This window comes from Nyctibius grandis, chromosome Z (genome assembly GCF_013368605.1).
Source record: "Nyctibius grandis isolate bNycGra1 chromosome Z, bNycGra1.pri, whole genome shotgun sequence".
NCBI lineage: Eukaryota > Metazoa > Chordata > Aves > Nyctibiiformes > Nyctibiidae > Nyctibius > Nyctibius grandis.
Genome location: NC_090695.1, coordinates 11,997,732 through 12,012,696, shown reverse-complemented (window position 1 = coordinate 12,012,696; position 14,965 = coordinate 11,997,732). Strand labels below are relative to the sequence as shown.

The 14,965-nt window shown below is 37.5% G+C and overlaps 1 protein-coding gene across 1 annotated transcript in view; it reads left to right on the top strand.

Annotated features, from left to right (window-relative positions):
- CPLANE1 (ciliogenesis and planar polarity effector complex subunit 1) overlaps positions 1-14,965 on the top strand; it is a 63,220-nt gene extending 48,255 nt beyond the window's left edge. The window contains exons 41-53 of the mRNA XM_068423306.1: positions 63-261; positions 539-777; positions 2,450-2,543; positions 3,497-3,664; positions 3,979-4,009; positions 5,459-5,590; positions 8,283-8,448; positions 10,121-10,182; positions 10,624-10,788; positions 11,942-12,054; positions 12,395-12,475; positions 13,875-14,044; positions 14,467-14,965. Of these exons, the coding sequence (XP_068279407.1) occupies positions 63-261; positions 539-777; positions 2,450-2,543; positions 3,497-3,664; positions 3,979-4,009; positions 5,459-5,590; positions 8,283-8,448; positions 10,121-10,182; positions 10,624-10,788; positions 11,942-12,054; positions 12,395-12,475; positions 13,875-14,044; positions 14,467-14,607 (1,761 nt within the window). The 3' untranslated portion in view covers positions 14,608-14,965. The remainder of the gene's footprint in view (positions 1-62; positions 262-538; positions 778-2,449; positions 2,544-3,496; positions 3,665-3,978; positions 4,010-5,458; positions 5,591-8,282; positions 8,449-10,120; positions 10,183-10,623; positions 10,789-11,941; positions 12,055-12,394; positions 12,476-13,874; positions 14,045-14,466) is intronic.

The following is a 14,965-nucleotide window of genomic DNA, read 5'->3' as shown; positions in this document are numbered from 1 at the left end:
ACTGTAAGCAGTGTATGCAAAACACATACTGTATAGTTCTTCATAATCTTGTTCTTGTTTAGAGTGAACATGAATATATCAGCGTGATTGACATTGAAGACAGTGACATCCTTCACAATTTGCCCATGATACCCGAGTCCGCGGAAGAGGTAACTACTGCAGAGCAAAACGAGAAGTTTGAAATTCCATCTGCTGCAAAACTTCGTCACATGGCAGCTTCTGTTACTAATGCAATTCCACCCAAGGTGCTTCAGGAGAAAGGTAAACCATTTCATTTTTAAATCAGAAAAAAAAGCTATACACTTTTCTTGTAATACTATTACCTCCCACAGAAAACCTGCAGCTTTTCCCCAACTCATTTCCTTGTTTTTCAGTCTTACAAATCAAAACATTTGTACATTTGACTTCTTTTGTGATGATTTCTGCTTCCTAAAGCATACTATTAGCTATAGCACAGCTATGCCTAATTACTTGAAGTACTTAAATGTTTGCAGTGTATTCGGTGATGTTGGTGCACCCTTTTTTTTTTTATTTCAAGACAATCATCTGAAAAATATATCAAGCCAAGTGCAAAAGGAAGATAAGAAGTCAGATTCTGCTAGAGACAGTGCGACTTGGAACATAGTACATGAAGATGACAGGGCTTCTTCAGGGCTTCCATCCAAAGTAATTGGCAAAGAATGCTTTTCCACAAAGCAGCAGGAAATGGCTATGCAATTACAGACACTACAGAACATAACAGAAAATATGGCGGAGGATTTCAGAAATACCAAACGGGTGAGTTCTGACTCTTACCTGTTGTGTCTGAAACAGTTTATTTTGTAACTACTTTCAGCTAAAGGTAAAATTTACATTTTGGAATGATATATTTTCAAAGCATGTTGAGAGAGATCACGAATAATACACAGTTCTTTCACAATTAGTGCTGCATCTGTTGGCTGATATGGTTACTTACAATGGATCAAATGCTGGCCAGAATGGTGATGTTCTTAGTGAATGGGCAGAATGCATTTTATTTCTCTGTAACTGGGAGAATGGAATAGCACAAAAGTTCAGGCTGAGCATGAGACCTTTTTGGCAAAGATTTCTGCAGTTGTGCCTCTGCAGAATGTTATGTGACTATTTCTGGAATGTGTTCCTATTTATTTCGTAAAGTATTTGCATTTTTAACATCTTTATAAGCCTAAATATAGGAGTAAAATAAATGCATTTTGAACATAGTGCATTCAGATGATCTTATATATAATTCAGGAATTACTGTTTTATAGGTCATGACAGAGATAACGATAAAAAGTTAAAAGTTTTCAACAGACTGACCTCTTAATACTATATCTAGTTTAATTTTTCTAAAACTTCAGGTGTGACCGACTTTAGGTGTATGTGAAAAGGGGAATGCTGGCAATTATTTGTTCATATTACTTTTTAATTTAGTTTAGAGCAAACTGGGAGTGACTAATCTAAGAATGAGCCAGTAGGTTCTGATTTTACCTAGCTGTTAAAAAAAATTATTTTTCTTTGCACATCAAGAAAACTAAGTCAATTTCCAGTCCCTGTAGACCTGGCTTAATACGGAATGAATTCCATAGCACTGTGTAATTCCACAGCATCTGCTTCTTGTATAATCGTTCAAACTGATAGTGTCCATTGCCTGTCCTTCCGTATATTCACACAAATGTAAGGACCTCATTGTGTCACCTACACACAGTTATTACACTGAGGTGGATTATTTAATCACTTATATCCTTCATCAAGATGATTATCTAGCCAGGTTTTTAAAAGCCTGTAGTGAAAGTCTCTCCACATATCCTTTCTTTGTTTCAGCATTCCATTGCATTTGGGTTTTAAAACTTCTTATGGGTATCTAACCAAATCCTGAAAATAAACCTGTTTTCTTTTTTTGCCTTTATTTCAGTGCGCACCACTTGGTCATTCCTTTTATAACAATTTCTTACACATTAGAAATCAGTTTTGAGGCCTGTTCTTTGTAAGAATAACGTTCAGTAAAATGTCTCAAATGTAGGTTAGTCAGTTTTAGTTTTCACTTTCTAGTTTTAAGCTTCAGGAAACTCTTGATTTATGAAGACTATGGAAATATTTTTATTTCTGTGTTTTTAGATAAGATACGTTGGAAAACTTCAGCTATTTTTAAAGTAAAAATAACATGATCAATAGGAGTTAAACTATTCACTAGAATAATACAATTCATATGTATTTTTCTTAGAGTAAGGGTCCAGAAGATTGAACTCTTTAGATGAAATTAATCTTCTTGAGCTTCTTTGATTCCTGAAATATTTTCTTTGTTTTGAATCAGGATACTCCATTAAAATGTTTATAAGATTCTGAGGAAAAAAATGTATTTCAAGCAAACTATGCATGAATATCTGCGATATAAGTCTCAGAAATACCTTGAAGAATGTATTGTTACTTAGTTTTTGGGTTTCATTTATAGCTTGTGGAAATAATAGAAGATTTTGAAATGGCTGCCAATTCAGACCTTGGTGCTCGTCCTTCGTTCTCTGAAGATGCTAGAATCGTTGATGATGGTATGTGTTCAGTTAACAGAAGGGTAGTAAACTTGCAGTTGAATATTAAACTTAACTAACTTTTAATTACCACTGAAGTTTAATGCAATTCCAAAAGGTGTTACTGAAATATGCACCAAAAATCAAAAATATGGGAGAGAGAAATAGAATCAAAGGTAGAAAATCAGAATGTTATGGGTACTGCTTCAACAAAAATGCATTTGAAAATATCTGTATACTTTGATCTTTTCCAAAACCATAATGCAGGGCTTGGGTATAGGATTTTAAATATGATACTATGTATTTCTGTTGTATCATAAAATCAAAACATGGTGGTTATGAGTGCTTTGCTTACTGATATAAAAGTATATGAAATTTGTTCTCAGTTTTCTCCATGTACATAAAGAAACTTTTTTCATGCATCTTTGGTGGCTACTTGGTTATAATATCTGCTGATTTTAATAAAAGCTTACATCAGCTTAACTGTTTGCTAGAGCTGATGTATTGAATGATTTATTGTTTATATAACAATTGACTGTATAGGACCTGTTTACTTGTAGCTACTGTACTGTGCCAAGAAGGAGCATGCTAGGGGTACAAACTTCAGGTCCATTTTACATTCATACCAAAACATAGTCTAATCTACTTATGAAGTTAATACAAAGCCAAGTGGTAGAACCAAATCTTGGCTATGTCTGTCTTTATACATAAGACAATATTTAAGATGTCCATTAGCTTCACATAGAGCAACTCATTGTTTAGTCTTTTTGTTCACATGTACAGGACTGGTACTACATCACAGCTCTGGTAGTGCCTTTCGTAGGGGAGGCACAACTGATCTAGGTTCAGGTTGTTCTAGGTTTGACTGTTGAACTAAATATGCCACTAACAAATATATAAGAGTGATGGTTTTTGCACCGTGGGGTTTTTTTCATTGGTCTACACTAATTACTATATTTATTATTTTTTCACAGAATCAGAACATTATTTGAGGGGCATGATTTTTGAAGATGTTACAGATGATGAAAAGAAGGGCTTAAACTTGGAATATCCTGTACCCAGTTATACTACATTGGAAGTACACTCTTCTGCCTCTGCAGCCTGTGCTTCTAACTTTTCCAGTGGCGTAAAGTCATCTTCTGGTATAATCTTTAATGGTTTTTTTTCCCCCTTTTTCTCCTTATAGAAATAAGTAAACCTTTTCTTCCTGGTGTAATACTTTCTCATTATACAGAATGTTATTTAATGTTCTCTGAAGAGTCTGTATTAACCTGGCAGTCCATGACATGCTTTCTCACAGGTCATTAAGCCTATGTACGATATTCATTTATTTTTAGTGTCATCATATTCATATTGATATATTTCTGTATTTTATCCCATAGGCTGTGTAACATATATATTATTAGTTTGTGTACAAGTGCAAGGCTTCTATTAACAAAGGCTGTTTCTGTTTCAGGCTTTCACGTATGGAGAGATCTATGTGATAGGTATGTATTTTGACATTGGTTTTGTTGAAAATTTGTTTACTTTAAACTACTACCACAAAGGGGGCTGTCAAGGTGGAACTGTAACTTACATAAAAATCTAGGCATTCATTTTCAAACTGAATGAAAGCCTTTTTATTAGTTAATTTCAGGCATTTACTCTGATTTTGGTAGTGCCTGTTACATTTACTTTATGCAAAAGCTGCAGAAGCATTCAAAGTTGCTTTCTAGTTACAAGTAACAGAGCTGTTAATGTAGATGCTGCACTTGTCTATGTGCGTTTTGTTATTTCTCCTATTTGCAAAACACTGTTTTTGAACAAGTACGTGTAACTGCTGCTGGTAGTCTTCCACTGAGGCCACCTATCAACAGAAAGTTTTTGAAGTGCTACCATATGAACAGTGTAGAGGAACAGACTGAAGATTTCAAAACTGGAATGGTCTCTGGCTTTAAATAAAGTGGTTTAACATACTTTTTTTTACTGTTAACTGCTGTTAGTCTTCTGGATCCAGATACGCAACAGAAAACAGTAGCTTGCTTCCCTTTCCGCCTGGTCATTCTGCTCAGTTACCCGTCTTTATTGTTTTGCTTGAAGCATAGCAGTAAACTGAATGGTTTAGCTTATTTTTAAAGTATTTTAAGTGAAACTGCTTGTTGTGACTGAAGCAGATTAGGGACTGATTACATAACCTTGAGGATGGGTGTGAGACAATAAACTTTAGCAGATAGTGATTTTTACCCAAAGGAATAACTTGAAGCAACTGTAGCTTGTAATCGTAAACTACATGAGATTTGTTTTTTATTGAGAGCAGCCAATTAAAGAGAGGAGAGAAATGGGCAGAATTTATGTAAAACTATTCTCTCACTCACACTGGTTCTTGCTCAGAAGGTCATTGAGATTTGGAGTTCCTGAAACTGGTAGCATCCCCCACAGCCTTATCTCAGCGTGGAAAGCAGTACAAACCCTGTGGGAGCTCCTGGCCTTCTGGGCTGCCAAGCTCAGTCTCCTCTGGGCCAGCTGCGTTCACGCACCCCAGTGGAGCTCAGGCAGTTCAGCTTGGGATGGGTCCGTATTTCTGGATGTTTTATTCAAAGCCCTCTTTGCTGCAATACCCCTGATGTTAGTCAGGTCTTGCTCATTCTGTCCCATTCACACTGGGGAGCTACAAAGTTGGCTAAAGTGTACATGATGACAGTGAAGCAAAGATGATGGCTGGTAACTTTTTAAAGACAGTGCAAACATTACATAACATTACAAACATTATCCAGGTATCATGTGTGTGCACTAACACAGCGAGATGTAGGGAAAAGAAAATTCAGTCCAAAGGCCTCTGGTAAAACAACTTGAATATTCTAATTTTAAGCATAAAAGGAAGTATTTTAGTTCATTGTTCTTACAGGCATGTTCTACTTTAAATTAGTAACACTTTTTTTCCCCTGCCTAACTTTAAGGTCCTTAGAAGATCCCCTGCAAATTACTGGTCTAAGTGGCATTACTGACATCATTCGTGATCTTATAGTAGAAGGTGACGTCTCTCCATCAGAGCTGGGCTTTACAAAAGTACAAGCTAAGAAAATCTCTAGGTAATACCATGGCTGTTTTTTATTATGTGTTAGTTAAATCATTTTAACCCTGGTTATTCTTCTCATAGCTCACACCCTGTAAAACATGGAGGCAAGCATGTGATTTGAGTTCATGTTAATAGGACTAGTATTAGAACTGTTGAATAGACACTATGTTACTGGCTGTTATAGTCAAACGTGCTAATTGGGTTTTATTATTTTGGTTTTAAACTTTCCTTCTGTCAAGAACCGATATGGTTCCCCAGGAGGGGGGTTCACTAGCTACGAATGATAAGATCGCAGCCCTCGTTGGTCAGCCCCGCCCAGCCGGAATGGGTCAGAGCCCCCTAAAAACTCCACGGTCAGCCCCACCCGTATGGGTTAGAGCCCCCTAAAAATAATTTCTGTCCCCCTTCTTCCCTCCCAGTGCACTCGGGAGCAGGGATTCCCCTCCCCTGTGAAAAGGTTCTTAGTTGATCCTTGAGACGAAGATAAAGCACAAACGAGGCACGGTATTGATTCACACTTCGCTATGTTTACTTGGAGAATGATAAGTGGATAACGATATTTTGGAAAGAGGAGGAAAGACATGGAAAAGAAACCAAGAAACAGAAGGAAAAATAGGCTGAGATTACGGACAGTATAGCAAGGATGGGATAGTCACCATCCAGGATCCAGTGGCGTCCCGCAGGTCCTCTGTTTGTCTACAGTGTTCGGTCTTCTGGTGGTGATCTGGCACCGTGTCTCGGGGGTGGTCTTCCTTTATACCATGTAGGTAAGGGACTGGGTTTCATCAACTTGACAACAGTGTCTTGGCAACGGTGTGGTTATAGTTTTGCATATGCGCATACGTCTCATGCGCTATTTATACACCTTAGGCCTCGCTTATCACTTGGAGTAAACAGGATGTTCTTGGTGGGCTGCTCACTCAGCCCAGACAATGGTCGGCGATTGATAAGCAGAAGAGTGGTGTGCTGCATCAACAAGCTTGTGGATTCCACAGTTCGCCGTCTTATCAGTCAAGCCGGCTCACACAAGCAAACTTTGAGACAATCACTTTACATTTCAGTTTCTCACACCTTCTTATTTGCTTGTTCCTCCTTCTACCTGGAGGAGCTGGAGCCTTGGAGTATGACTTTATATATTCAGCAGATTCAGTTCAACCAAGGGGACTGGAGTCTTCTAAAGCAGTTCTGAAAGACAGAATAGAAATTTCCTGTCAGTGGCAAAGGAGCTTTCAGCCCGACTCCAGCTTGTCATGCTGTCCTCCCTTTGGAGATTTCCACACCTTCCTGACTGTCAATTATAAAATCAGCTGTGTTCTTTCCTGAGTTAATTTGAAATTACAGCTGTTTCCTACTCCTGCTTAAGATATCAGTTGCTTACAAGGCAAAAATACAGCTCTTCAGGATCCCAAACAATCTGTTGCGTTGGTGCAACGGTTCACACCAGTTTAAGATACCTGTTTCAGGGTGTTCTAGTGACTCATTTAAGTAGAGTGTAGTGCTCTGGTTTACTTGTTCTAACATTTATTCAAATTGTAAAAGGAGCTCAAGAGCTTCGAATCTAAATCTCTGCAAAGATCATAAGTGATCCTTTGAGAATTGCAAATACATTAGTGATGACTACATCAACGTATAAATGTTGCTAGCTGGACTGTTTTGTGCAATTATGTGAATATTTTTAAAATTACTGAAAATTTCAGAAAGGTATTCCAGTAGTATTTAATCAAACCTGACCAAAGACTTAAAGACAACTCAGATTCATGTACTTATTTTCACATATGACTGTGAATACTTCTGATAATGACACTTTCCTTTGCCATAAAGTAAATCACTTTCAAATGTGTCAAAGTTCTTCTAATCCCTTGAGGTTTTCAGTGCTTCAATCCATAAGCTTTGAGTTGAACATCAGCTACTAGAGATATCTTATTTTGCTACACTCATCTTCTGTTGAGTCTGGGATTACTAGTGCCTGCCAGTCTTGAAAATGAGAGAAGTTTCAAAACAGGCTGCAAAAAATGAGGCAGTTAAAATTGAACCACTTCTCTTGGAAAATCTCATATTTAATTTTTAGGTCTGTGCTTTTAGTTTTTTACTTTTAGAAGACAATATTTGTTACACAGCTGCTTACTTTAAAGACTATTCAAGGTGAATTAGTAAGTATTTTTGAAGAACTCTGAAGATGAAGTTACGTTAGCACTTCTTACTGCCTGTGTTTTTCAGTTGTTACTGTTCTGAGTCAGTGTTTTTGAAATTACTTTGTACAGATAGACTTGTGAAGGAGCTCACAGGTTGAGGGGAGGGAACAAAAAAGGTGATAGAATCTCATTAGTCTTTTTTTCTTTTTAGATACTTACACCATACACACTTAAAAATCAAAGATAAAGAAAAATGACTTGCAGTTTTCTGTGTGCCAGTTATCCTATAAAGACAGTAACAGATGGTCCACATTCAAAGCTTTGGTCCTGTTATCTGAATGTAGCTGACAAACAGAAGAAAAGTTTTAGGAAATGTCTTAGAAATTACTTGTCTGCCAGGATTTTACGAAGTAAAATTTTGCAGAAGAAAGTTTGCCTGTTGTTCATTACTTGTGCTTTCAGCTGAGTCAGAATTTTAAAGGACTTGCAGTATTTTTATCGTGTCATGTGTAGCAGCCATTGTTTAAATTTAAAGGACGTGCTAGATTATTTCTCATTTACGTCTGCTCTCAGGATTCATGATTCTGCTGCTGGATATTCTCAAAAAACAGAAAAGGAAAAGAAAGAGATACGAGCATGGATGAAAAGAAAGCAAAAGGAAAGAATGAGAGAATATTTGAAGAAACTGGATGAACAAAGACAGAAAGAGCATAATCCATTCAGTCTAAGAAATAATGTGGTAAGAGTAATGAGTATCTTTAAGAATAACTGTTATGTATTGTACAAGTGTTGATTGTTGAAGTTAGATAATATAAAGGCTGTTGGTGATTTTTTTCCTATTTTAATGTTAGTTTATTAAATGTATTATTTTATTTTATTGGAGCTGGCCACAGTTGTGTTAGAAGTGATCAGTAAGCAAATATACCAGTGTTCTTCACAGGCTGCAGTAATGACAGTTGGCTGCAGGTGGTAATTATGACCTGTCCCCCAGCTCTAGATTTGGGAAGTATAGTCCCCTGACTGTAATGGGTATAGCTGTAACATTCACTGATAAAAGCTGAATTGTGTCAGGGAGTGATAACTACAGGAGGTGTAAAAATGTGCGTACATCTTATTTCATCTTCCCCCACACCTCCTCAAAACCCCCAATGAATTTAAAAAGCAGAGTTCAGATGTCAACATCCTCTATGAACGTGATGGGATACTGAGTGCAGCCATCCTTGTCATTCACACACACAGAAATGTATGCAATTACAGAGGGTCAGCAGAGATGTTAGAACGTGACATGTATCTTAAGTATCTGATGAATTTTTCTGTTGAAAGCTGGTTTCAATACAGGCTCAGCAAACAACCCCTTCCCTCCCAGAATTTTTTTAAGTTTAATTAGTAAAAACACATTTATGGCCTGGTACATCTCTTCTGATCTGCACTGTGCTGGAAATAACTGAAGGAAAAAAGAGGTACAAAAGTAGTTCAGCAATCATTTCCCAATCAGTATCAAGTCTTAAAATACGCATTTGTTACCTGGATACCTTTAGGACCTGAAAAGACACTGTCAGGGGAAGCTCCAGGGTTACAGGAGATGAGACCTAGCAACAGCAAATATATCATATACTTTTTTACTCATCAGTTGAATGCAGGGTATGCTCTAAATTCTCTCATGCTGAAGATCTACTGGTTTTAACTCCCAAGCAGCAAACATGTAACACACAAAGTTTCTTGTTAATAATAATTCAATTGTATTCACTTTTGGAAAGAGTAACAGATCAAATACAGTATTTCCCCTGGTTTTAAACAGTCTGTCAGAGTTGAACCCAGCTGCTCTTTTGTACATGTGTAGAGAGAAGTGATTCAGGAGAAGCGAGTCCCTGCTTCAATCCCTCTCCTGTGTTGCCAACCCATAAATATATATTTGATGCTTTGTTATAGGCTTTTCTCGTGAAATCATTAGATAGAGGGATTCTCAGGTTTTGGTGAGGTTTTTTTAGAAAAAAGCATTAAAAAATTCAAATTATACTCTAGCAAACAAAGCTCAAAGTGCAACCTTGTCCTGTTCTTTAAATTAGTTATTGTCAGGAATGTCACTGATTTTTAGGAAACTGAAGGTGAGGCCATTTGAAACTTTGAGCTTGACAGTGAAGATGTCTCCTTAGGAATGTTAATATTTTAAGTATATGAGCTATGGAAGGTGTGACTGCAAGCTTTCAGTATATTTTTAGAGATTGGAAGTTTATAGAGACAATCTTACCTGAATTTCCTGGTAAGGCCGTATGCTTTCATATTGTTTTTCATTCCGAAGAGTGTCTTAAACAATAACTTTCAAATCAAATAGGTCTACATTTTGAGAGTGAGAGATTGGAATGAGACCACAGTACAGAATAAGCTAATGATTGTTATACTTTCTTGCACAGCATCGTAGATTTACTTCAAAGGATATTAGATTGTTCCAGAAGAAGAAAGAAGAAAAAGACAAGTAAGTTGCTATAAATGTAACTTGTGGTATTCTTATTTATATATTAATCTTCCAGTCTTAAGGAAGAGGTAGTTTTAACTGTCTTGTCTATGAAACTTCAGTTATGAATGGCATTTCAACCAAAAGCATAAATAACTCATGTTTGTTTTACCATTTAGGAAAACTCTGAACATGTTTCATGCTTTGACAGTATTTTTCACTTTCCAAATATAATTTTTCTTTTTTTTTTTTCATTCAACATTGACTCATTCATTCTGTCTAACTGATTGTTAATAAATGTTTTAGCTTTTTGCTTATGATCTTTAAAGAGTTAGTATATCTTCTCTGAAATTGTAAAAATATCGTGTTCTGTTTTGGTTACCATGCCTTACATGACTCACAAGCCAGCTGCAATTAAATGAGTGACAGCATGAGTTAACATGTAATATTATTTCTCCATAGAGCCCTGTTATCAGAACATCACAGTATCAGAATGTCACAAGCACTTTCTCTGATGAATGAAATGTTATCTGAAACAGTGGTGTTTCCTGCAAATGAACATAGACCATTGTCCAGGACAAGATCACCTCAAGAGTACAGAAAAAGGCGTATGGCATCTACTAAAGGGTAACAACTTCAAGCATTAACCCTGCTCTGATGTATTGGTGTCTTTACCACACTTCAGATTTGTCTGCAAGTTGTAGCTAGTTGGTATAGGATTAGCTTGAGAGAAGCTTTATATTCTGGCAGAATCAAAGATACGCTTTGTCTGTATCAGAGGAGTCTTAAGTTCCTGTACCAGTCTTCTTACAACCACTAGTGCAGATCTTGGAGGGAGCCTTAAAAATGCCTTTCAGAGCACAGAATAAGCCAACTCTAGAGACAGAGCTGTAATCACTGTCCTAACCCATTCCACTCAACAGCAATTCTGCTGCACTATAGCCAGCAACATAATGATCTGGAGAGCATCTAGTAACAAGCAAGAAGCAAATAAAAATACTACTGTGCATGTATATAGACTACTTGAATTTGAGTTGAGCCAACTCTAGATATACTCTCTTCCTTTCTAATTTTTTCATTACCTAGGATTTTACTTGTTCTCTCTTTTGCACTTCGGTGCTTTTTGCCTCTTGAGGAGATGATGGTATTTGAGTATTATAAATTGATAAATTTATTCGGCTTGATGGCATTAATGTCACATGTGTGTCTATGGAATCCAGGTGTATATTGCAGTATACTTTTTCTTCTTCTACATACAATTCTGTTTTTTCCAGAATAATAGGAGGAACTGTGTACTTCAGATAATCCTGTAACTTCCAGACTTAAATATTTCTGCATCTCTTTTTAATAGGTAAAGTTCCAGGATGGAGCATTAAACTGAATGTAGTCAGTGCTGAACAGAGCCTGCTTGTGGTGTCCAAGGGCAGTTTAAATACATCAGCTCTGCCAGAATCAGAACAACTAAGGAATGTCATACAGAAAACCACCTTAGGAGTGGCAGTAACTTCTAACTAATAAGTTTTTTTGGACCTAAACTGGCTCTTTGTAAAGCCAAATTGATGTCTTCACTGTGATTGCCAGAAGTTCTAATTCTGGTGAGGCTTATTGGCCCCACAACCAGTGTGTGATGATGATCCTCAGCCAAGTGGGCTGAAGGTGGTATCTGTGGGGTTTTTGCCTTATCTGAATAAGCCCTATTAGATATAACTTGTGTGGAGGAATGGTATGTGATAGACTGTGGTAAGTATTTGGGCTTTGTTCATTTATTTTCTTGTTGTAGAGGGCATCCGAACACTCCTGTTCTGTCAGAAAGGAGCAGAATTGCTGCCAAACCCAGCTTCGGTCAAAAAGTACACCCTTTCACCCCAGCTCTTCGTTTAACGCAGTCCAGGGGTAAGAACAGAACTTTCTTAATGAAGACATACTGAAGATGATCTTCAAGTTACTACTGGATTTTGGGAGGGAGAAGCTGTAATACCTATGTAGAAAGTCAGACACATAATCCTGGAGGCTTTGTTCTGAGGCTTTCGCAGCTGTGCTGTCATCAGCCTGTTAAATGATGAGAGTTACCTTTCCTTATCATCTCTTTCTAAATCCAAAGTAGCTTAATTTGCTGTAGCAAGAGTACTGTCTAATCCAGGAAGCAAGCTCATAGATGAAAATTTTGAAGCATCTTTTGAGTAGCTTTGATCTACTGCTCCTAACAGAGGAAATGCTTTATTTGTCTCTCCAGGAAATGCCTGTGTACTACAGCGAAGTACTTCCAGAGGAAGACTGAGAAATGCTGCAAACTGTCCTGTTCGTTCTGGACACTGTAAGTTACAAAGATGAATGACGTAGTGCTGTTCAGCTACATAATACGGGGAAAAGATTAGACACAGAGAACACATTTCAGAATACATCCTGGGTAGAATTTATGCAACACAGGTCTCAGATACAGCATTAGTTTAGAAGAACAAACATCATTTTCCCCCCGCATAAATATCCTTCTCATTAGCAACTTGTGAAATATTTTAATCAGTCACCTCTGTTTACCTCCTGAATGGTTTAGCCAGATGGCAGTTCCAAGATTACTGAAGGCAAATGTGCTAGATTTCAGTGATTTCCTGAAATCATTACAAAGTCGTGAGGGGCAGAGGGCTTGAGTCTTTCTTTCAGCTGAAACCCACAGAGAGAGAGTTCATTAGCAGTAGAGTACAGAAGTATTGTGCCTCTGCCTTACCTTTCTATGCTGCTGCCTGCTTTCTGAGCTCTTTTAGAAATTGTCTTTGTTATCCCTCTGTACAGTATCTATTTAAGATATTATTTTGTCATAATTTTAGAGTGGAAAAATTTATGACTGAACTTTTTTAAAGAAAAAATTTCAGATTTTAGTGATCCTTTTTCCCTCTGCCTATCTGTGTAGGTCTGGATCCAGAAAAGGTTCCTCACATAAATGTTTCCTCCTAATCAAATTCTTTAACAGATGCAGGACTTGATTACACAAGCAGAATTGCTGATCAAACAGAAGAAGACTGAGGAGAGCATCAGTCTGAAACTTAGGAAATACTGTGGGTTGATTCCATTCTCCCTCACACCAGAATTACACTAGTGGCATAATAGAGATCCTGTTTGGCGAGTCAAATGTCAATTTATTTGAGTTAGCAATGCAGGAAAGGGAGGGAAGCAATAGTAAGCAGATAGATAGGCATTTTTCCTGAATCACTCACTTGTCTGTACATGACTTTCCATACATTCTCTTTTTAAACTCTAAATACAGGTTGATCTTTCTCTGATTTCGTGTCACCGTCTTGTATCTGTTTCTCCAGTATATCCCATCACTGCTAAGGGTTTCCCTAAAGTTCCATGTCTTCTAAGAGGCACAAATCCAGGATTTACATAGTTCTATTCCTCTATCAGATAACATAGCAATGTCCCTTTTTGGGGACTGCACTGGAGGACGTGGATGCTGTAGGCACCATGCATAGTCCTGTTCCACTTCATGTTCTGCCCTGGGAAGACAGTTCAGAGCATGATACTGGAAGGGATGAGCAGCATTTTCTTGTCATAACCCCATATCAGTTCAAGAAACAGGGTGTGCTGTTTTTACATGTGTTTATATACACCTTCAGTTCTTAGAACTTGGAGCTTCTGTTCTTGGAGGAGTTACAAGACATTCAGAAGAAAAAAGCAAGAAATGTTACAGTGCTATGGTTGGCTTGTTTTCTCCTCAGCTGCTGAGTACAGATTCGGCAGGACATCAAAACAAAAGCCTCCACATGTTGCCACTGCAGTTCAGACAGAAGGTGTTGATCAAGAGACTGATCGAGACATAGTAAGTCCTTGGACTGTGCCTGATGATATCCAAAGAATTCTTCAAGATACTCATGACTCTTTGTTTCAGGTAGGATGTCTGCTTATTCTAGGAATTATTTGATACCTGCCATTTAACACTTCGTTTACTTCTGCTTTATTTAAAACGTGGTTCTCTATTCAAAATGTGTGGGTGGGATAGATGCAAAGGGACATACATAAATTATGGTGATCCAACAGAACTACATTTTGTCTTCACAAGGGAAGTCATTCTTGTGAGCTTTGAAAATGAGTGTTCTTTATAACAGCTGTATAGGCATGTTGTCTGTCCAGGCAACAGATGCAGTGGGAGTGCGTAGACAGGAAAAGAAATTGTATTTGCTGCAGAATAATCAGATACGTAACTTGATTAGGACATGTTTGACAAGAGTGGGATCATTTCTACTGGCTGCACAGAGATCTTGTCCATGAATGAGACGCAGTGATTCATCTCATCTTCTTTTCCTCCAATAGGCCTCTGCACCGCATCCTGCGAGTGTCTCTCCTCTCGGCATTATCGACACCGATGGTGTTTCTGAAAGCACAGGAAGTATCCTCAGCAAACTGGACTGGAATGCAGTTGAGGCTATGGTAGCAGATGTTGAAGACAAGTGAACAAAATTTCTCAGCTGCTGCGCACTTCCAACAGTTGCTGATGTTTGGTTTCATTTTTTAAAATAATCATTGTTCTACTTAAAATGGATTGAGACTTGCATTCGTTTTCTTCTTAAGCAGCACAAAAACTCTCACTGCTTTCAGTCTTACCTTGATGAATTCAGTTCCTTTCATGTAGTTTGCTTTCCACATGTCTTCAAGTCAACAAGAACTAAATATAGCTGGTAAATGCAGACCAGTCTTAAACAAGAACTTCTGCGTCAGCTACTTTGCCCTCTCAAATACATAAAAGGTTTTATTCTAGCAGCACTGCACAAGTGTTTTATCTTTGTATTTAAGGTTTAACATCGTTATGGAT